We start from the raw sequence: 23674 nt of genomic DNA, 5'->3' as shown, positions 1-23674 counted from the left end.
GTACTGTGTACAGTATTGGTCTTTTTTAAGGAAGGATGTAAATGCATTGGAAGCAGTTCAGAGAAGGTTTACTAGACTAATACCTGGAATGGGTGGGCTGTCTTATGAGGAAAGATTGGACAGGACAGGCCACTGGAATTTAGAAGAGTAAGAGGTGATTTAATTGAAACATACAAGATCCTGAGGGGTCTTGACAGGGTGGATGTGGAAAGGATGTTTCCTCTTGTGGGAGAATCCAGAACTAGGAGTCACTGTTTAAAAATAAGAGGTCGCCCATTTAAGAGAGATGAGGAGAAATCTTTTCTCTCAGAGGGTCGTAAGTCTTTGGAACTCTCTTCCTCAAAAGACGGTGGAAGCAGAGACTTTGAATATTTTTAAGGCAGAAGTAGATAGATTTTTGATAAGCTAAGGGGGAAAGGTTATCAGGTGTAGGCGGGAATGTGGAGTAACCAATTCAGCCATGAACTTATTGAATGGCGGAGCAGGCTCGAGGGGCCAAGTGGCCTACTCCTACTCCTAATTCGTATGTTCATATGTATGTTCATCTCCTGCAAAATGTCCATTCACTTGTGTACAGGGCCTTGCTATCCATGAGCTTATTGTGAATAATTGCATCAATATCATGGCCTTGATGGCTGAGGACTGATAACCCCTTGCTCTTAAATGAAGTCTCCCTGCCTGGCCATAACTTCCACCACCTGCCCCACCCAAATGGTCACAGTGGTGGAATGATTCATCACCAAATCACACCTTGGTCTATCCCTCTTCTCCTCTAGCACATTCTTCTCCTTTGAGCATCTCATCTTGTTCCACCCCTCTTGCATCTGATTTCAAATTCTTGGGCTGAATGTTGTGCTCGCGGCAAGGGTCCTGATGACGGGCCGTTGCATTTTATGGGGGTCAGGGAACTACTTAGTTGCCGTTCGGACAGCTGTCCATTTAAAGGAGGGCCACCCAGGAGCTGCCAGCCAATCAGAAGACTGGCAGCTCAGTAGTCTCAGCAGTGCCATCAGGAGTACTGGCCACTGCTGGGACAGCACCTGGAAGAAGAGGACAGCATGGAAGGACTCCACCCTCCCAGCCAGGCATGTAGGACCTGGGGACGTTGGAGTCAGTCAGGTAGGTCCCAGATCAGGGGTGGGGGGTGGGGTGATTGTTGACATGTCAGCAGCCATAGCTACCAGAGGGCCCCTCCATGAGCCAAAGAGTGCTAGAATAGGAGGGGCCCCCACCTAGCCCTCAGGGAGGCCACCAAGGTTCAGATACCCCAATCTCCTCTGAAGACGCGTTGCCTGCCCTTGATGTGGATGTTCACAGACTTCCTGCTGTCCAGTATGTGTACTGTTGCAGTAATTTGCATTTTACCTCCATATAGAGGGGACTCTTTGATAAGTCATATTGTAAACCTGCACCACATTAATTCCCAGTTCTAGGGAGGTGCTGCACGATGCCATGCTGGACCTGATCTCCTGCCTCACAGGTTATTGGAGTGGTTGCCTGCAGATGACAAAAAATCGATCCAGCACAGCCAAAGTCTGGGCAGGAGAAAGCAGAGACTGGGCAACGGTTGGATCCGTGGGGTGTGGGAAGGGCTGGGATGCAATTTGTTAACAGTCAACCTCACCCCCCAGAGGGGAACTAGGACCTACCTAGAAGTTGTGGCTTTTCTGTCTCTAGGTAAGTTGTTAGACTATCCCCACATTCCGTTGTCTGTCTCCAGGTGCATTCTCCACCTCCATGCATTGTTTTATAATGACTCACCTTTTTCAAATATTGCACTGCTGCTTATAGCTTCCAGTCACTGCCAATTTTCCATTAATCTCACTACACCACATATGCCAATTTGAGAATGGGTGGTGCCATATTTCATAAGAGCAATACATTGTCAGACCCATTGTAACCTTAGAGGTCCGTGGGCCTCGGTTGAGAACTCTGGTCCTAGACCACCAGGCCAAACCTCCTGTGAGGTTTCCCAGTGTTGTGGCCCTGACTCACATCTTTCTTTAGTTTCTCATGCTCTTTCTGAGCTCATCTTGTCCATAAGACTCACCTCCTGCTCTCTCAACCCTATTCCCACTAAACCACTGACCACCCAACTTCCATGCTACCTGGAATTGTTAACAGTTCTCTCTCTTCTGGTGTTGCCCCTCGTTACTTTAAATCTGCCATCATCATCCCTTTCCTCAAGAAACAACCCTTGATCCCACTGCCCTTGCAAACCACCACCCCATCTGCAACCTCCCTTTCCTCTCCAAAGTCCTTGAATGTGTTGTCAACTCCAAAATCTGTGTCCATCTTTCCTGGAACTCCAATCAGTTTTTCGCCCTGCCACAGGACTGAAACAAGTCTTTCCAAAGTAACAAATGACATCCAATGCGATAATGACAAAGGGAAACTGTCCCTCCTCATCCTTCTTGACCTGTTTGCAGACTTTGACATGACTGACCACACTATTATCGTTCAACACCTCTCCACTATCATCCTTCTGGGTGAGACTGCACTCGCATAGTTCCATTCTTATCTATTCAATCATAGCCAGAGAATCCCCATCAATGGCTTCTCTTCCCACTCCTGCACCATTATTTCTGGTGTCCTCCAAGGATCTATCCTTGAACCCTTCCTATCTCTCATCTTCATATAACCCCTCAGCTACATCAACCGAAAACACAGTCAGTTTCCACATGTACACTGCTGACACCCAGTTCTACTCTCCCACCACAAGTCTCAGCCCTTCCACAATCTCCAAATTGTCAGACTATTTGTCCAACATCCAGTACTGGATGAGTAGAAATTTCAACCAACTTTATATTGGGAAGACCAAAGCCATTGTCTTCAATCACCACAAACCCTGTTCCCTAGCTGCCGATTCCATCCCTCCCCCTGGAAAGTGTCTGAGGCTGAATCAGACCATTCGCAATCTTGGTCTTATATTTGACCCCAGCATGAGCTTCTGACCACATGTTCATGTCATCGCTAAGATTGCTTATTTCCATCTCCATAACATTGCTCGACTTTACCCCTGTCTCAGCTCATCAACTGCCGAAACCCTCATTCTTACCTCTAGACTTAACTAATCCAACACACTCCTGTCCTGCCTTTCACATTGTTTCCTACATAACTTGAGGTCATCCAAAACTCTGCTGTCTGTGTCCTAATGTGTACCAAGTCCTGTTCACTCCTCGTCCCTATTCTTGTTGACCTATATTCACTCCCTGTTAAGCAACACCTTGATCTGAAAATTCGCACCCTTGTTTTCAAATCATTCCAAGGCCTTGCCCCTCCCCATCTCTATAAAGTCCTGCAGTCCTAAAGCTGCCAAGGCCCTAAGCTCTGGAATTCCCTCCCTAAACCTCTCTGCCTCTCTACCTTGCTTTCCTCCTTTAAGACACTGCTTAAAACCTACTTCTTTGAACAAGATTTTGGTCATCTGCCCAAATATCATCATATGTGGCTTGTTTTCAAATTTTGTTTGATGAAACAAAAAAACTCCTGTGACGTGCTTTGGGACTTTTAGTACATTGAAGGTGCTATATAAAAATAAGCTGTTGCTGTAGACTTTGGCAACACTGCGGCATGAGTTAATAATAGTTTTTACCTCAAATATTTTTGCTCATGAAAGTTACAACATGATCAGAGCCAATGGTTAATGGTGGTATTCTAGTATTTTTGCCTGTATTTTGAGATTGAACTCTGGAATTTTGATTTTCTTTTGTGAAAACTAAATCTATGACTATAATTAATTTTATTGCAGTTAAATGTTCCTCTATACATGTACTCAATTTTATCTCATCTTTTCTAAAGCCTATAACGCACAGTAAAATGGTACACACCAAATACTAGAGGTAGATAGTTGGCATTTAGCAGCATGAGGAAAGAGGGGCCATGGGGTTCAGCAACACTGGGGAATTCCTGGCATTTCATAGTATTGGGAGAAAAGTGAGCCGGAGGGGGTTCTACACTTTAATAACATTGCGGTAGCTGTGAATAACAGTTATTACTTAAAACATTTTTGCTCATAAAGGTTTCAAAATTCCCTCGCCTGTCCGCACATTACTTGGAGTGTTTAAAAAAGCAAGCTCGGACTCCCGCGCATGTGCGTCCGCGAAAGAGGACGTTCTCCTGTTGCCGATCAATGTACACAGTTTGTGAGCCAAAGGAAGGTTCTGTCTTTTCAGGTTCTGCTTGAGGCTTGTTTATTCATGCTAACATTCTCAGTATTCATGTTGAAGACTGTGTAAAGTTCAGGCTATTCGTACTATACAAGGACAATGGAAAGAGGAACAGCAGAGAAGCTGCAGGTGGTTGACTTTGTGTTAGTGTACGAGAAGAGGAATGACCATCCGTACGCTGAAGAGATAGTGGACTTTCTGAAGGAGGTGAAGAAGGCTGGGCTCAGCCTGGACCCTGACGTGACTGACCAGGAAGGGGCTGTGAGATTGGGAAATAAGGAGATGGCGAACGATGAAAGCAAACGGAAGGAACAGGGAAACGAAAATCAGATTATTAAAATCCATGCTCCGTTTGAGATACTGAGCCAAGCAGCCGAGAAAATGAGATTGAAGATGCCCATGAATGTTCAGGTGAGAAAATCATAACCACTTCTAAATGTGTAGCAACTTGTAAAGATTCAGTACAGCATCTGAGAGCTCTAGCACAAAACACACTCGCATTGGAACTATTGCTTATACACAGAAATACATGTATCTCAGAAAGGCATATGTTATTGATTAGAATTTATAACCCCTTCATTTGTTAAAGGTGTGGTTGTTTACACAGTCTGAGCAATTTATAACCTGCATCTTTGGACTTTACACACGTGTGACAAAGAGCTTTATTTATTGCAAAAGAGTGTGCTGGAATTAAGGAATGATATTTTAGCAATCACAGAATAATACAGCGCAGAAGAGGCCCTTCGGCCCATCGAGTCTGCACCTATGCATTAAAGACATCTGACCTGTCTACCTAATCCCATTTGCCAGCACTTGGCCCATAGCCTTGAATGTCATGACGTGCCAAGTGCTCATCCAGGTACTTTGTAAAGGATGTGAAGCAACTCGCCTCTACCACCCTCCCAGGCAGTGCATTCCAGACCGTCACCACCCTCTGGGTAAAAAAGTTCTTCCTCAAATCCCCCTTATGCCTCCCATCCCTCACCTTAAACTTGTGACCACTTGTAACTGATCCTTCAACTAAGGGGAACAGCTGCTCCCTATCCACCCTGTCCATACCCCTCATAATCTTGTACACCTCGATCAGGTCACCCCTCAGTCTTCTCTGCTCCAGCGAAAACAACCCAAGCCTATCCAACCTCTCTTCATAGCTTAAATGCAACATCCTGGTGAATCGCCTCTGCACCCCCTCCAGTGTAATCACATCCTTCCTATAATGTGGCGACCAGACACACAGTACTCCAGCTGTGGCCTTACCAAAGTTCTATACAACTCCAACATGTCCTCCCTGCTTTTGTAATCTATGCCTCGATTGATAAAGGCAAGTGTCCCATATGCCTTTTTCACCACCCTATTAACCTGCCCTTCTGCCTTCAGAGATCTATGGACAAACACACCAAGGTCCCTTTGTTCCTCGGAACTTCGTGTCAGGCCGTTCATTGAATACTTCCATGTCACATTACTCCTTCCAAAGTGTATCACCTCACACTTTTCAGGGATAAATTCCATCTGCCACTTTTCTGCCCCTTTGACCATCCCATCTATATCTTCCTGTAACCCAAGACACTCAACCCCACTTTTAACCACTCGGCCAATCTTTGTGTCATCCGCGTACTTACTGATCCTACCCCCCACATTGTTATCTATGTCGTTTATATAAATGACAAACAATAGGGAACCCAGCACAGATCCCTGTGGTATGCCACTGGACACTGGCTTCCAGTCACTAAAACAGCCGTCTGTCCTCACTCTCTGTCTCCTACAGCTATGCTAATTTTGAATCCACCTTATCAAGTTACCCTGTATCCCATGTGCATTTGCTTTCTTGATAAGTCTCCCACGTGGGACCTTGTCAAAGGCTTTGCTGAATTCCATGTAAACTACATCAACTGCACTATCCTCATCTACACACCTGGTCACATGCTCAAAAAATTCAATCAAATTTGTTAGGCATGAACTCCCTCTGACAAAGCCATGCTGACTATTCCTAATCAAATTTTGCCTCTCCATGTGGAGATAGATTCTCTCCTTCAGAATTTTCTCCAATAGTTTCCCTACCACGGAGGTGAGACTCACTGGTCTGTAGTTCCCTGGCTTATCTCTACAACTTTTCTTAAATAGTGGGACCACATTAGCTGTTCTCCAGTCCTCTGGCACCTCCCCCGTGGCCAAAGAGGAATTAAAAATTTGGGTCAGAGCCCCTGCAAACTCCACCCTCGCCTCCCACAGTTGCCTGGGACACAAATCATCCAAACCTGGAGATTTGTCCACTTTTAAGCCTCCCAAAATCTCCAATCCCTATGACAATTTGATCAAGAACCTCACAGTCTCTCTCTCTCTGTTCCATTTCTACATCCTCATTCTCTTGAGTGAAGACCGATGTGAAGTTTTCGTTCAACACGCTACCAATGTCTTCTGGCTCCACCCACAGATTTCCCCCTTGATCCCTAATGGGTCCTACTCTTTCCCTGGTTATCCTCTTCCCATTGATATACTTATAGAATATCTTGGGATTTTCCCTACTTTTACCAGCCAGAGCTTTCTCATATCCCCTCTTCGCTCTCCTAATTGCTTTCTTAAGTTCCATCCTGCACGTGTACTCCACTAATGCTTCCATTGATTTGCTCTCCTTGTATTTGCTAAAAGCCTCTCTTTTCCTTCTCATCGTACCCTGAATGTTTCTGGTCATCCATGTTTCTCTGGGCTTGTTGCTCCTACCTATTACCCGAGAGGGAACATGTTGGGCCTGTCCCCTCCCCATTTCCTTTTTGAATGCCCCCCACTGCTCTTCTGTAGATTTTCCGACAAGTAACTCTTTCCAGTCTACCTTGACCAGATCCTGCCTTATTTAACTAAAATTCACTCTCCCCCAATCCAAAACCTTTTTTTGCAACTTGTCTATTTCTTTCTCCATAACAAGCTTAAATTGTACCATGTTGTGGTCGCTATCACCAAAATGTTCCCCCACCAACACATCAACCACCTGTCCGTCTTCATTCCCCAGAATTAGGTCCAGCACTGCACCCTTCCTTGTTGGATCCTTTTGGCTAAGATCAAGTGTAGTATCTGTTCTTATCAGTGCTTATTTGATTGAGAAGAGACCATGATCATTGCCTTTTGATCCTGGGGAAGCTTTGAGTAAAATGGCTGTAACCAATTTTCGAGCTTCGGGCCAGGGAGTGCGCAACACCGTTCGGGTGGTCGTGAAGGACAAGGAAGGAGATGCACCGGTCGATCGCACCTTCTTCATCAAGAAAATTCTTTTCGATTGCTGCGGATTTCAAGCGACGGATGTCTTCTGCCTGCAGGATTTCCCCAGCAGTGGATACTTCGACGTGACGTTCCGGAACGTGGCGGGATGCATCAAGTTCCTGAAGGCGTTCAAGGAGAAAGGGGACCGGGCTCCACTGTCGATCCTCACAGCGGAGCCGCTCTTCACGCTTCCGTCACAGCGGGACCGGGTGGTGACGATTCACCTCTACAACCCCCATGTTCCGGTGGTGGATGTACTCACCTTTCTCGCCAGGTACGTCGAGGTGGCCGGCAGCAGCACTGATGTCAAGGACCCCTTTGGGATCTGGACCAGCAAGCGGCAGGTCAAGGTGACCTTGAAGGTAGATCCCAGTGGAGCCATCATCCACCCTCCCTCCAGCTTCGCTATCGGGGGAAGTCGAGGCTTCTTGGTCTACGCTGGGCAGCCCAGAGTTTGTCGCACCTGTGGCAAATCTGGTCACATGGCAGCCAACTGCAGCACGGTTGTTTGCAAGAACTGCAAGGAGGAAGGCCATCAGACCAAGGACTGTAAGCAGACTAAGTGTTGCAACTTGTGCGGTGCGGCAGGCCATCTCTACAAGACCTGCCCCAAACGTTGTCTCAGCTATGCTCAGGCGGCAAGGTCCAAGGAAAGGCCGGGCGAAGGTTCGACGAAGGCGTCCGCTGTTCGAAAGGAGACCAGCAACCTTCTCCGCAGTGAGGAACTTCAACCTGAGAAGGAAGGGGAGGCGGCTGAAACCAACGACCCAGCACCTACCCAGCGCCCGGAAACCCCTCCTCCACAGACAGAATCAATGGAGGAGGAGGCAGCAGATGGACAAACAGGTCAGTGGCAAGTGGTCCAGAGGAAAACCACAAAGAAAAAACATCCCAAAGCCACCACCCAAACCAGTGGCAAGAGGAGGCTTTCTTCTGAATCAGACTGCAACAACTCCTCTTCACTGGACGGGGAAATGCTGGAACGACAGCCCCTTCAAAAGAGGCGGCAGAACTCCGAGATGGATGATCAAGCATCCCAGCCCCCGGGCACTGGAAGCTGTGATGGGCCCGGCGTGCCCCAACCCCAATTCCCCACACGTAACGACGTGGCCAACGCATCTCAGCTCCGGGACACCGGGAGCAAAGACACGTCTGGCGCACCTGAGCTCCGGGAGACCGGGAGCTGTGATGTTTTCGAGGAGGAACAGATGGAAGCAGCTGAGGACAACCCAATCCTCTCTGCCTACAAGACCCCCCCGATGTCACCCGAGCGGCACAAACCCTGCAGGAAAAATCAGGAGGGGTTTCTGAGCCCAACCAACGTGAAACTGCTTGCGCATACGATGGGTATGCAGGAACATCCCGAAGGGGAAGGACTGGGACTAGTGAGGACAAATGGTATGGGAAGCAACAACTAATTTTTAGTAAAAAATGGGTGTAAGAATTGCTTCCATTAATGTGCGTAGCATTAAATCGACTACGCGATGTGTTTCAACCTTGGATTACCTTGCCAAGGTCAAAGCTGACCTACTGTTTCTGCAGGAGTGTGGAATACCACACCTCAGCACCTACAGGCAGTGGTCGCGATGGTGGTCCCACGGGCCATCGATCTGGTCGGGGGGTAATGACTGCCGTTCCTCCGGCCTGGGTATTCTGCTGCGGGGAGGTAACTTCACCATCTCCGAAGTTAAGGAGGTGGTGGGCGGCCGCCTCCTCGTAGCAGACGTGATGTACAAGAACGCTCCGCTCCGGTTGATCAACGTGTACGCCCCGGTACAACGCAGCGAGCGGCTGACCGTCTTCCAGCAGCTCCCACTGTTGCTGGCGACGTCCAGGCCGGTCATCCTAGGCGGTGACTTCAACTGCATCATCGATGCGGCTGGACGATCCGGCAGTGACGACAGAAAACTGGACGCTACGTCCAGATTCCTCATAGAAACAGTTAAGGATGCCAAACTGCACGACGTCTTCAGCAAACCTGCAGACGGAGCGCAGCGCAGATACACATGGTCAAGATCGGACGGGTCTGCCCGTTCCAGGATTGACTTCCTGTTTGTTTCCCGTGCTGTCACGGTCGGATCCACCGACGTCAAGCCGGTGTTCTTCTCCGACCACTGCCTCTTACTGGCCGACTGTCACTTACAGGACGACCAGCGGGTTGGCAGAGGGACGTGGAAGCTCAATGCGACACTGCTGACCCCAGAGAACGTTGAGGAACTCAAAAGGGATTACAATGGTTGGAGGACCGTGAAACCCCTCTTTGAGTCTCCAGTTCACTGGTGGGAAGCGATTAAGGAGAACATCAAGAGGTTCTTCATCCACAAAGGTGTTCAGAAGGCGAGAGAGAGACAGAGGGAACTGTCCCGACTCCAGAAAATTATGCAAAATCTACTCCGGTTGCAGTCAATGGGGGTCGAGGTCAAGGAGGACCTCCAAGAGGTGAAGAGCCAGCAGGCCTCGCTCTTTGCCAAGGAGGCCTCCAAGATCATCTTCCGGTCCAGAGTCCGCTCCATCGAGCAGGATGAGACGTGCTCGCGTTACTTCTTCCAAAAGGTACACAGAGAGAGCTCTGTTATCAGCAGCCTGAAGGAAGAAGATGGCTCGGTAACGTCTTCGCAGTCCGACATACTAAGGATCAGCAAATCCTTTTATGCTGGGCTGTATGACGCGAAGCCCACAGACAGCAGAGCCTCCCAGTCCTTCCTGTCATCTATCACAGAGGTCTTAGATGACAGCAGGAGGGAGGGACTGGACAAGCCGCTAACTCTGGACGAGCTGACAAAGGCCGTCGAGTCTTTCGAGGCGAGTAAAACTCCCGGGAGCGACGGCTTACCGGTCGAGTTGTACTCGGCCCTGTGGGACTGGGTCGGCCCGGACCTGCTGGAAGTATACGAGAGTATGCTCCTGGCCGGTAGCATGTCAGAATCCATGAGAAAAGGCATCATCACCCTCATTTACAAGCAGAAGGGGGAGAGGGTAGAAATCAGAAATTGGCGGCCCATCTCACTGCTTAATGTTGATTACAAGATTCTGTCCAAAGTCATAGCCAGTCGAGTCAAGTCTGCTCTGGAGCTGGTGATTCACCCCGATCAGACCTGTACTGTACCCGGCAGGAAGATCTCTGATAGTCTCGCGCTACTCAGGGATACGATCGCCTACGTACGGGACAGGAGGGTGGACACCTGCCTCATCGGCCTGGACCAGGAGAAGGCTTTTGACAGGATATCGCACACCTACATGATGGACGTGCTTTCCAAAATGGGGTTTGGGGAGGGAATCTGCAATTGGATCCAACTGCTCTACACAAACATCAGTAGCGCAGTGTCAATCAACGGGTGGGAATCTGAAAGTTTCCCGATCAAATCTGGAGTCAGACAGGGCTGTCCTCTTTCCCCGGTCTTGTTTGTTTGCTGTATTGAACCCTTTGCTGAGTCTATTAGGAAGGATGCGAGCATAAGAGGGGTGACAATCCCAGGCAGCGGAGGCACTCAGGTCAAAACCTCCCTGTACATGGATGACGTCGCCGTCTTCTGCTCGGATCCGCTGTCCGTGCGCAGACTGATGAGCATCTGCGACCAGTTCGAACTGGCCTCGGGAGCCAAAGTTAACCACGGCAAGAGCGAGGCCATGTTCTTTGGGAACTGGGCTGACCGATCCTTTGTCCCCTTCACCGTCAGGTCAGATTACCTGAAGGTGCTGGGGATATGGTTCGGAAGGGCCGGGGCGTGCACCAAAACATGGGAGGAGCGAGTAGCCAAGGTACGACAAAAGTTGGGCATGTGGGGGCAGCGGTCTCTCTCCATTGTGGGTAAGAACCTGGTCATCAGGTGCGAGGCGCTCACGTTGTTGCTCTACGTGGCGCAGGTCTGGCCCATACCCCACTCCTGCGCCGTGGCAGTCACCCGAGCCATTTTCCGCTTCGTCTGGGGATCTAAAATGGACCGGGTCCGGAGGGACACGATGTTCAAATCTCTGGACAAGGGCGGGAAAAATGTACCCAACGTGGCCCTCATCCTGATGACCACCTTCGTGTGCGGCTGCATCAAGCTATGTGTCGATCCCCAGTACGCAAACTCCAAGTGTCACTACGTGCTGAGGTTCTATCTGTCCCCGGTGTTGCGAAGGATGGGCCTGGTCACATTGCCGCGGAACGCTCCGTGCAGTTGGGCGGTGCCGTACCACCTATCCTTCGTGGAGCAGTTTCTGCGGAAAAACACATTTGACCACCGGTCCATCAGGCAGTGGTCTGCACGGAATGTCCTCAAGGCCCTACGGGAAAAGGAAACGGTGGATCCTGTCGGATGGTTCCCCGAGCAGACCGTCAAAGTCATTTGGCGGAATGCCTCATCACCAGAACTTTCAAACAAGCACCAAGACGTAGCTTGGCTGGTGGTGAGAAGGGCCCTCCCCGTCAGATCCTTCATGCACACCCGAAGTCTCGCCCCCTCCGCACAGTGCCCCCGCGTTGGCTGTGGTGGGGAAGAGACGGTCGCCCACCTCCTCCTGGAATGTGCCTTTGCAAAGCAGGTGTGGAAAGAGATGCAGTGGTTTTTGTCAAGGTTCATCCCAAGCAGCTCTGTAACACAGGAGTCTGTGCTCTACGGGCTGTTCCCAGGGACGCACACCGAGACAAACATCAACTGCTGCTGGAGGGCTATCAATTCGGTGAAAGACGCCCTTTGGTCTGCCCGAAACTTGCTGGTCTTCCAGCGCAAAGAGTTGTCCACCACCGAATGTTGCAGACTGGCACATTCCAAGGTCCAGGACTACGTGCTGAGGGACGCACTAAAGCTTGGGGCAGCCGCAGCAAAGGCTCAATGGGGAAAGACCACAGTGTAAGGTTCCCCCACCAAGCTGGACTGAGGGGCTGGAACCATGGGAAGCCCCTCGAACTGTATCGTTAATATTCTCAATTGCTGTAAATGTAAAACTGTAATTGACATGACAATTGTGAAACGGAAGGGTTGGGAAGAAACTCATGACATTATTGAAAGAAACTGATCTCTTTTGCAATGTTTGTATTTTTTCGTGCTGTTTGGAAACTGTTTGGCAATGTAATTTTTACAGATTTTTATGAATAAAGTATATTTTGGAAATAAAAAAAAAAAAAATCCTCTACATATTGAGCTAAAAAGTTCTCCTGTATACATTTTAAGAACTCCACTCCATCTAAGCCCTTAACACGATGACTATCCCAATTAGTGTTGGGAAAGTTGAAATCACCTAATATAATTACCCTATTATTATTTTTACACACCTCCTGCGAATTGCGCAGATATTTGCTCCTCAATTTCCCGCTGACTATCTGGGGGTCTATAATAAACAGCTAGCAATGTGGCTGTCCCTTTTTTATTCCTAAACTCTACCCATAAAGCTTCATTTAATGCCCCCTCCAAGATATCATCTCTCCTTACTGCAGTAACTGACTCCTTAACTAATATTGCAATGCCCCCTCCTCTTTTACCCCCTCCTCTGTCTTGCCTGAAGATTCTATATCCTGGGATATTGAGCTGCCAATCCTGCCCCTCCCTCAACCATGTCTCCGTGATGGCTACTATATCACAATTCCACATGTCAATCCTTGCCCTTAACTCATCCGTTTTACCTGTAATACTCCTGGCATTAAAGTAGAGGCCATCCATCCTGGTCTGACTCCCTTAAAACTTATTTCTGCTGTATTCCCTCTGACTTGTTTGCTTTCCTGTGTTTAGCTGTGTCCCTATTCTGCTAGGAGTCTGCGTCCCCTCCCCCTGCCAAATTAGTTTAAGGTCCTCCCAACAGCACTAGCAAACCCGCCAGCAAGGATGTTAGTCCCCCTCTGGTTCAAATGTAGACCGTCCCACTAGTACAGGTCCCACCTTCCCCAGAAACGGTCCCAGTGGTCCAGGAATCTAAAATCCTCCCTCCTGCACCAACTCTTAAGCCACGCATTCATCTGTGCTATTCTCCTATTTCTATACTCACTCGCACGTGGCACTGGGAATCATCCAGAGATTACTACCCGGGAGGTCCTGCTTTTTAGTCTACTGCCTAACTCCCTGAATTCTTGATGCAAGACCTCATCCCTCTTTCTACCTATGTCATTGGTACCAACATGTACCATGACCTCTGCCTTATCACCCTCCCCCTTCAGGATGCTCTGCAGCCGTTCAGTGACATCCTGGACCCTGGCACCAGGGAGGCAATATTCAGAGTTACTGTGGAAGATCTATCTGAAGAAGATTGTGTTGAAAGTGCATCTTCTGAAGGCTGGTAGGCATGCCATAAGATTCATTTTATCAATAAAAGTCAAATTCCAGAAAAGAAACTAGCAAAAGATTTGTGCTGTCCCATTATCCGTATTGCTATGTTTATCAGAGATTGTTTTGTGTTTTCCTGCACCAATTGGCATAACCTTCAAAAATGCTATAAAATGCAAAAAAGGTAAACAAAATTTTCAAAAGCAGACCTAAAGTCTAAAATTTAACGATTAATAGAATTTTACAAGTACCTCAGTCTTAGAAAAATAATTATGGAGCCCCTCTCTTGCACCTGATAAAGTTCCACAAGTAACTGTTCCACAATGAGACTAACAATGAATGTCACCGACAAGTTATTTGACAGTGGAAGGCATCAGAACTGCGCCCAATCTTGTCTCCACCCGACAATCGCTTAAAGCAAGGGTTACTGGATACCAAGCATCAGAAACTATGGCAGATGTTTTCTCCTCTTGGCTCAGGGATAACTGAGCCCAATGTTTTGCTGGGCTGGGGCAGAAATGTGCTTGACAATACACTCCACCCCATCCCTGTCTCCATCCCCAATTTTCTGGCAACCAAGTCCAATGGCGGAGGATATGCCCAATCAGATGTGGGTTAGCTTATATGAAAGAAATACACATGAGGAAAATATGTCCTCCAACATATGCATCAGTTGAAAACTGAAAGCAACAGCCACCTGCTAGGCCCAAGCACCTAGTGTTTAAGGTTTCAATATTGTGGGTTTGCGAGCTGGTTAAACTAAGTCCGCGTGTCAGGCAACACTGGAACTCAAAAGTTTCTGGCAACAATAATATTCAGTTGAACCTCTGGATCATTCTGCCCACATCTACCTCTATACCTTGTGAAGTTACCAGATCCTTGCAGCAGTGGCACCTGTAACAATTACAAAATGAAATATTACCGCACAAATTAGATACTCAAAAAGCAATTTAATTTTTGTTTGTTGAAACTTTGATTCTGGCTATTCCAGATTACAGACACTTCAAGAACTGGTCTGTCGAACGTGCTGAAGTATCTTGAGACAGACAATGAAGAAAACTATTTCAGTACACCTTATAGACATGACAGACAAGATCTATTCAAAGGAATTGATGAGAAGACCACCTTTTTTCGTCCTGCCGTGAGATCTCTAATTGTAAGTTGCATTTTTTGGGGGTGATAGTCATTGTTTTAATTTGTACTGCATCTGTTCATAAAGTAATAACGTTTTCCTCCCAAAATAATTTCCCACAGAGTATCTACATTTCTGCAGAATTACTACATTTATAATATACTTTAACTCATGCAAAATGCAGAATCTTACAAACTGTGCAACAAAAGTGTTGGGGCCATTTTATGTCAGTGCCAGTATTTTACCAACGTTTGAGCAGCCCCCTGCCATGTGTAGAGGCTGCTGGCACAATTGAGGCAGCCACATGGCAGCAGGCTGGGGGCGGGGGTGGAGGGTGGGGGGGCGCAGGGGTGAGGGGGTTGCCATTGCAGGCCCCAATGACAGGGCTGCATGGATGAAAGGCTGCAGTCCCGTTCATAGGCAAACGGGGGGGTTTCCCCTCCAACTCAATGATTATATTGGCTTGGGGGCTTTTAATTTATAACTTCAATGCAGGCACAAGGGTTAGGGTTTTTCCAAGGAAGGCCCAAAAGGAAGTAGTGTTGGGAGAGGAGGGTGGAGAGCGATACAAGGAAGTGATCAATATGGCCTTATCTTTGATTGACATGATGGGAGTAGCGAGGTCAGTGAAATGACAAGGTCAAGGGGTGGTGGGTGCCATGCATATGGATTAGGGAGCTTATATGGAGGGAGAGGTTAAGAGAGTATAGGAGGACAGTGAACACAGAGGAGAGAGCATAAACTGAGATGCAGGTTGAAAACTCTGAGAATGAGAAGTCGCATGGTGCAGAGGCTGAGGGAGGAAAGCAGTGAAGATATCTCATTGAGAACATTTTTTTATGATAGTTGAATACGCAGTAGAAAATGTGGATTTTAAGTGAGAGGCGAGAGGAGTGGAACAAGGTGAGATGCTCAAAAGAGGCAAAAGCACCAGAAGAGTGGAGGGACAGACCAAGGTGTGATTTGGTGATAAGAGCCACCTTGCCACCATGATGGTGTTGGTGGGTAAGTGGTGAAAGGTATAGCCGGGCAGGGAAGCTTCATTTAGGGGAAAGGTGTCATCAATGCTTATACAGGTTTCCATCTTGTCCATGATGTCAATGCAATCATCTACAATAAACTGATGGATTGCAGGGGCCATGCTCAGAAGTGAATGGACATTCTGGAGGGAGATGCGCTGAGGGGTGGTGATAGCTGATCCACTGGCTGAGTCCAAAGGAACCGCACTGGGGGTGGTGAATTGGATGGGGAGTTGATTGGCTAGGTTCACTCCAAGTGGATGCAGTGGGTGGCTTAGTTGACGAGAGATGGATGGGGCAGTTGGGATTGCTGCTCGTAAGGAGGCAGCAACAAGTGCCCCAATGGGCTCTTTGAGGATTACAAGAGAGGCAGAGAAGGTAGCTGTCGGCTAATCTAAGAGGGAGTCAGACCTGGGATGTTGGCTGGACAATAGGAAGGTCGAGGAATGCTGTAGAGTTAGCGTAGGGATTTGGGAGGGTAAAGTACACGAGAGAGGAGAAATGAAAGGAGGCATGACAACAGAAGAAAGAGGTTTATGAAGGGTTAAGAGAAAAGAAGTAAAAAAATGCATTGATTAAAAAAAGCAGAAATAGAAATGAAGGGCTCAGGTTCGAAGCAGCCAAAACCCACAAGCAAATGGACACAGGAAAAACTCAAGTTACGTAAGCCTGTTACTTAGCAGTTAAGATATGTATATCCTGATAATAAACGGGGAATAGAGAGGAGGGAGTCCAGCGATAAAGTCAGAGGTCCCGTGGTGGCATAAGCTTGACATAGGTAGCATGACGTTGGCATAGAGCATCAATAAACTGTTGTCCAAATTCAAACGCAGGTGTGGCTGCTCAGTGAAGTTCAGAAACTATGGGCTGGATTTTGTTCTCAGCCCGACGTCGGGTTTTGTGGTGGGGTTGAGGGGGGGCAAGAGAATTGGAGCGGCAGCCATGGAACCCGTGCCGGGAATGCCAGGCCAATCTTCCTGGTGGCAGGGAAGCTTCATGGCAGCCCCTCTGCCACTCTGCGATGGGACCCTGGTTTAAATATTTAAAATAACTATGTGCACACATTACCATGTCATACGATGCAATCTTCCCATCCGTTCCTAATCTTGTTCAGCAGGACGTGCACACACGCCCCTTCGCTTTCCCGTTCAGGGAAAGCCAGTGCCACCGAGGAGAGGAAAGATTCTTTGCTGCATTCTGAGTATAGATGGGCGGGAAGGGGTCAACTCTGCATTCTGTGTAAGGATGGGGGTGGGGGGAGCTCTGCATTATTTAGTGTATTGGGGGGACGGGGTCAACTCTGCATTATTTTGAACTGTTTGCAGGGCTGCAGCCTTTCAAAAATGGTGGCAGCACCTGCTCCAGCATCTGGTGACGCCATGAATGGCATCACCAGTGGTGCCCCTACCACGTGGTTGAGGGATGCCGTCGCCGTCAATGTGTTAAGTGGCTGCCCGCCGCATTGCCGCAGCCGTGTGCAGCAGCTCAGCTCCTGTGTGGAGCGGCCACCATCTTCTGCACTTGTTGCTACTCCTGGTGGCGGGGAAACAAAATCCAGCCCTATGTGAGGAGTGGATATCTGACTATCAAGGAGTCATCTGGAAACCAATCCAAAGACCTACCACAGGGCACTATAAATACCTGAGGACAGATGATAATATTGAGGATATGGTGCATGCCACTGCAGTGATCTGTGCATTGGTAGTTATATAACCTTCATCAATCAAGGGCAGCATTTTGATCTTTACAAATTTTAACTGATTAAGTTCACCTGGTTAATGTGAAACTTCTAGGTATGGTCGTTTTTCATTAGCCATTTATTTGCATTCTCACTTTTCCTGCTGACAGACTGGAGTATATAGTTTGAAGATGTTTGAATCTTTCAGCTCATTTATCAGTGTTATCTAGCCTGTTGTACAGTATTCCTGCTTTTATTTCATTATGTTCCCTGTGCTGACTTGAGTCCTGCTCACTACAGCTACCATCCTAGCTAGTGTCATAGCCACCAAAGGTTCATAGAATTACATTGGTCCATATCTTTGCTATGAATTCTATCAACTCAACTGGTCTATGCTGGTGTTTCTGCCTCACACGAGCCTCCTCCCACTATATTACATCTAACCCTATCCATAAATCCTTCCATTCCATTCTCCCTCTTGTAGCTATCTAGCTTCCTCTGAAATTCATCTGTTCCTATTCGCCTCAGCCATTCCAAGTGGTAGAGAGTTCTACATTTTTATTCTGGGGTCAGGACCCCGACATTGGGAAAAATCTGGGTCCCGACTCTGTGCTGTGGGGTCTAACATGCCCACAGCTATTTTTAAACTGTAAGGCCAATTATCGGCCAGGGAGCAGACTTGTCGTCCAATTAAGGATGGCAGGTGGTCTCCCAAGGCTGGAGGGCCATTGGGAGGCTATGGGTGGGAGCTGTCGATGCAGGTGAAGAGACAGAGAGGTGCCTCAACATGGAGGGGCTCCCTAAAGACAAGGTAATTTTTTTTTAATTTTAAAAAAAGGCCACAGCTGCCAGGCTGTAATCCTGGACGCGGCTGCAGCCCAGCGGCCATGATGGGTGGGCGGGGGTCCCTCGCAGGATTAATCGCGACTTCATCCCCCTGCCTTGAGTCTGCCCCATTGCACTGGCTGTGTTTTGGCTGCTGCACTAGCCCACTTACTGACTGGAAAACCCCAGTCAGCGTGGGAAAGGGGCTTTAATAAGCGCTGTAATTGGCCTCAAGTGGCTACTCACCACTTGTGGGTGGGTAGCCATTCTGAACTCGACCCAACCATTTTAAGAATGGCTAGGGGTCGGGATTGTGGTACTAAACTGATACAATGGCCAGTGCATGAATTTCCGGGGCCACCCACCTCCGATCCCGACCCTGTCGGGATTTAAAAATTCAGTCCATCTTCTCTGTATCAATCCTATCAAATACTTTCAGTATTTTAAAGACCTCTATCAGGTCATCTCACAGTCGATTCAACCTTTCCTGATAGTTGTACCCTCTCAGTTTCTATATTATCCTTGTAAATCTTTTTTGTATGTTCTGCAGTGATTCTATATCCTTTTTGTAATATGGAGATCAGAACTGTGCATAGTACTCCAATTGTGGCCTAAGTAAGGATTCTATATAAGTTTAACATAACTTCTCTGCTCTTGAATTCTATTCCTCTAGAAATTAACTCCATGTATTTTTTGTGACTTTGTTAACCTGCATTGCTACTTTTAATGATTTGTAAATCTGTACCCCTGGACCCTTTGCACCTTTACCTGATTTTGACTCTTGTTTCCCAAAGAGATGACCTCATTCCTCCTACCAAATGCATCACCTCACACTTATCTATATTGAAATTCTTTTACCATTTATACGCCCATTCTGCAAGTGTTCAGTGTCAGTCTGGCTCAATGATAGCACTCTAGTCTCTGAGTCTGAAGTTTTTGACTTCAAGTCAGTATCGCTCCATGTTGAACACCACTTGGAGGAAAGACTGAGGCCATCAAGGGCACAGAATGTACTTTGGATAAGAGACAAGAATGGTTTGGTATTATCACCACTGACTGGTATTTATTACCCATCCCTAGTTGTTTTGTAGAACCAACTAGAAAGCTGGGTCCTGAAGGACAAAGCTGCCACAGTGACTTGCAGTAGGTGGGAAGATAACTAACATGAGGGAACAACCTACTTGACTGTCCTTGTCAATCTACCTGTCACATATGTGTCTATCCACGATGGTATTGATAGGTGTGATGACTGCACAGTCCTTGGGAAAACCAAGTCACATTCGAGCATAAGAACATAGAATGAGACAGGATTAATAACTGACCTCATAGTAAAGCATCCTCTAGGCAAGAGTGAGCATAACATAATAGAATTTCACATTCAGTTTGAGGGTGAGCAGTTTGGGTCTGAAACTAGTGTCTTAAACTTAAATAAATGCTTTTACAAGAGTATGAAGACAGAGTTGGCTAAAGTGGACTGGGAAAATAAGTGAAATGATAAGACAGTAGAGAAGTAGTGGTAGACATTTAAGGAGATATTACATAACTCTCAACAAAGATATGTTCCAATGAGAAAGAAAGACTCTCTGAGAAGGATGCATCATTCATGGCAAACTAAGGAAGTTGAGGATGGTGTCAAATTGAAATAAAAGGCGTACAATGCTGCAAAAATAAGTGGTAGATCAGAAGATTGGGAATGTTTTAGAAACCAGCAGTGGATGACCAAAAAAAAGAGGGAGAAATTGGAGTATCAGAGTAAACTGGCAAGAAATATAAAAACAGACCATAAAAGATTCTACAGGTATATAAAAAGGAAAAGAGTAACTAAAGAAATCCAATAGCCTATCTTGGCAATCAATAATCTGCTGTCACTCATTATATTGGGAAATCTCTGATCCTTTTTAGGCTATGTACAAAGGGAGATTTAAAAAACACAGTTTGGAGACACAGGCAGAGTCAGATTTTTTATAGAGCAGAATAAGGTAAAGACAGCCTGTTCCAGCAAAGGCTGCAAGAAGTTTAGAATGCAGGTAAATAATTCCAAAAGATGTTATGGGAAAAAGTACATTGTTCATTATTACACATATTGAAATAAATAAGCCTACTCATAACTGTTCCTCTGTACATTCACATGCTGTGAAATAAAACAACGTAACAATTTATATTTGGTTTCTTTTTGCCAAGTGCTTGCATGATCTGTCTTTGGAGAGACTGAAGAAGTACATGTGTGAATGACACAAATATTCTGTTTAGATAATTGAATACTATTCTTAACCTTGGGTTATGTTATTGTATAATTAGATGTCCAGACCACTCACGAGCATATCTAGCACAGCTACACCCAGGAGAATATTAACAGTTCATTATTTCATATATATTCAATCACAAATTTAGCTTGAGTCTCTCACCCAAAAATATACTTTTACCTTCCTTCATGTTTCAGTTAGTATTACATCAAACATAGTAAGTCCTGCTATTTGACAGTTCTATCTCTCCAAGAGGGACAGATATAACAGAAAACATGAGATCATTTCTAGATTGATAACATTCTTTCTGAAAGGTAATCATGTCACATTCTGTTTGTTTTGTAGGTTCACCACATTCTGAATGACATCCAAATACCCATTGAAAATCAAAAGGAGAAAGGTAACTTTAGGAAGCCATCAATTTACAGTTTCAGCATTTCTGTTCAAGAAGTACTTTTTATTATATATACTATAACGATGTTCTCCACCAAGAACTCATCACACTATGGATACATTGCAATTATCTACTGAACTTTTTATATATGTATTTTATATATTAAACTTTTGGTATCCAGTTTGCTCTGCCTTTTATAATATCTTTATAATTGTTGTTGTTAATAATTTCAGGAGAACCTAACGAAGATACAGAAATGTGTTTTTTGCAGAGTAGTAACACAGAGAAAGGTACGCCATTCCCACAATTTAGAAATATATTGTCCAAACTAATCTAATTAATTTTCTTTGTTTTGGCTGAAGGACATAGCAGTGAAACTGCACCTGCGGCAGGTGGTGAGAGAACCAACACAAGGGAAAAACCTACTTGACCTCGTCCTCACCAATCTACCTGTCACAGATGCATTTGTCAGTGAGAGTATTTGTAGGAGTGACCACCACACCGTCCTTCTGGAGGTGAAGTTCTATCTTCACACCTTCCATCATGGGCCTGAATTTTATTCGGGTGGCGTGCTTCGCGGGGGCGCCTATTGAACACAGCAGCATGCCCGCCGCCGAGCCCCCACAATATTACACGTGGGGGCTCATTTAAATAGAGGGGGCCGAGCAGCTGCCCCAGATGACATATGGGGGCAGCCGCTGCGTCCCTGGCAATGGCATCCAGTGCCACTACGAAGGCACTGGAGCCATTTTTAAAGGGCTTTAAGCCCTTCAGTACTATTTTAATATTTAAAGTTGCAGCATTGAAAAATTTTATTAAATAAAAAATTTTGTAATGGAGGCCCTTCCCCAACACCACCCCCCTCCCCCCCCCCCCCGCAACATGGTAATTTAAATGGCACTTAATGTCAGAAAAAACTTTATTCCCTACCCAAACTCACCCCCCCGCACCACCCCCCCCCCCCAAACCTTCTAACATTTGGCCTCTACCTCCTTCCCGCCATTCACACAATCAATAATGTTTGTTTTCCCCGCTCCCCCACCCCTGCTGCCCTGAAAATGTTATTCCTCCCTATATGGAGTTCCGAAGGCATGCGGAGCTCGAACGCGGCCTTAATATCGGTGTGGGACGGCAGTCGCCTGCAGGTAAGTTTATTTACATATGATTAATGCTACTTTGCATATGCTGATGAAGGGCCCGCTGGCAGGCGGCAGGGTGGCCTCACTGAGGTCCTCCCGTCACTGCTAATATGTGGCGGGATCTTCTCGAAGTCGCAGTCCAAGCGGGCCTCTCCCCGCAAAATTTTAGCGGCCCGCCCCCCCACAGCGCTCGACCTGCTGCATCAAGGGGCCGATAAATTTCAGCCCATGTTGTGTGGTACCACCACCATGCTAAATGCATAGATTCAGCAAGAAATATAAAAACAGACCATAGAAGATTCTACAAATATAAAAAAAGGAAAAGAGTAACTAAAGAAATCCGATAGCCTATCTTGGTAATCAATAATCTGCTGTCACTCAATATGTTGGGAAATCTCTGATCCCTTTAGGCTATGTACAAAGGGAGATAAAAAAAATGATAGAGACGCAGGCACTCAGTCAGATTTTTTAAAAAGCAGAATGAGGTAAAGTCAGTCTGTTCCAACAAAGGCTGCAGGAAGTTTAGAATGCAGGTAAGTAATTAGAAGTTTCTTTAAGTAAAACATGATGTTATGGGAAAAAGTACATTTTTATTACACCTTGGCAACTCAAAACTGGACATCCGTGAGGCGCTTTGGGCCGCCAACAGCAGCAGATTTGTATTCAACACCAATCTGTAACCTCATGGCCTGGCATATCCCTCACTCTACCATTACCATCAAGCCAGGGGATCAACCCAGGTTCAATGAGGAGTTTAGAAGGGCATGCCAGAGTAGCACCAGGCGCACCTAAAAATGAGGTGCCAACCTGGTAAAACTACAACACAGGACTACATACATGCTAAACAGTGGAAGCATCTTGCTATAGATGGAGCCAATCGATTCCACAACCAACAGATTAGAACAAAGCTCTGCAGTCCTGCCACATCTAGTCATGAATGTTGGTGGATAATTAAACAACCAATGGGAGGAGGAGGTCCCATGAACATCTCCATCCTCAACGATGCAATAGCCCAGTACGTGAGTGCAAAAGACAAGGCTGAAGCATTTGCAGTCATCTTCAGTCAGAAGTCCCAAGTCAGTGAGCCATTTTGGTCCCCTCTTGAGGTCTCCACCATCACAGAAACCAGTCTTTAGCCAATTGGACCAAAGAAATGACTGGATACAGCAAAGGCTATGGGCTCAGCAGAATCCCAGCTGTAGTTCTGAAGACTTGTGCTCCAGAAGTAGCGGTGTCTCTAGCCAACCTGCTTCAGTACAGCTACAACACTGGCAACGACCCAACAAAGTGCAAACTTGTCCAGGTACGTCCTGTCCACAAAAAGAAGGACAAACCTAATCTGACCAGTTACTGTCCCATCTGTCCACTTTCAATCATCAACAATGTGATGGAAGGTGCCATCGACAGTGCTAGCAAGCATCACTTACTCAGCAATAGCCTGTTGCTTAGCTTTGGTTCTGCCAGGACCACCCGGCTGCAGACCACATTATAGCCTTTGACCAAACATGGAAAAAAGTGTGAAATGCCAGAGGTGAGGTGAGGGTGACTGCCCTTGACATTAAGGCAGCATTTGACTGAGTGTGC

At 46.7% G+C, this 23674-nt stretch overlaps 1 protein-coding gene across 1 annotated transcript in view; it reads left to right on the top strand.

Annotated features, from left to right (window-relative positions):
• The first annotated feature begins 4143 nt into the window (after window positions 1-4143).
• The window catches only part of LOC137371573 (anoctamin-7-like), a 76797-nt gene continuing 57266 nt past the window's right edge, over window positions 4144-23674 (top strand). Inside the window, exons 1-6 of the mRNA XM_068034412.1 lie at window positions 4144-4580; window positions 14652-14816; window positions 20903-20957; window positions 21185-21241; window positions 22958-23105; window positions 23213-23393. Coding sequence (XP_067890513.1) covers window positions 4269-4580; window positions 14652-14816; window positions 20903-20957; window positions 21185-21241; window positions 22958-23105; window positions 23213-23393 — 918 coding nt within the window. The 5' untranslated portion in view covers window positions 4144-4268. The remainder of the gene's footprint in view (window positions 4581-14651; window positions 14817-20902; window positions 20958-21184; window positions 21242-22957; window positions 23106-23212; window positions 23394-23674) is intronic.

The sequence above is a fragment of the Heterodontus francisci genome, chromosome 6 (genome assembly GCF_036365525.1).
Source record: "Heterodontus francisci isolate sHetFra1 chromosome 6, sHetFra1.hap1, whole genome shotgun sequence".
Lineage (NCBI taxonomy): Eukaryota > Metazoa > Chordata > Chondrichthyes > Heterodontiformes > Heterodontidae > Heterodontus > Heterodontus francisci.
This window is presented reverse-complemented; position numbering and strand designations above follow the sequence as displayed.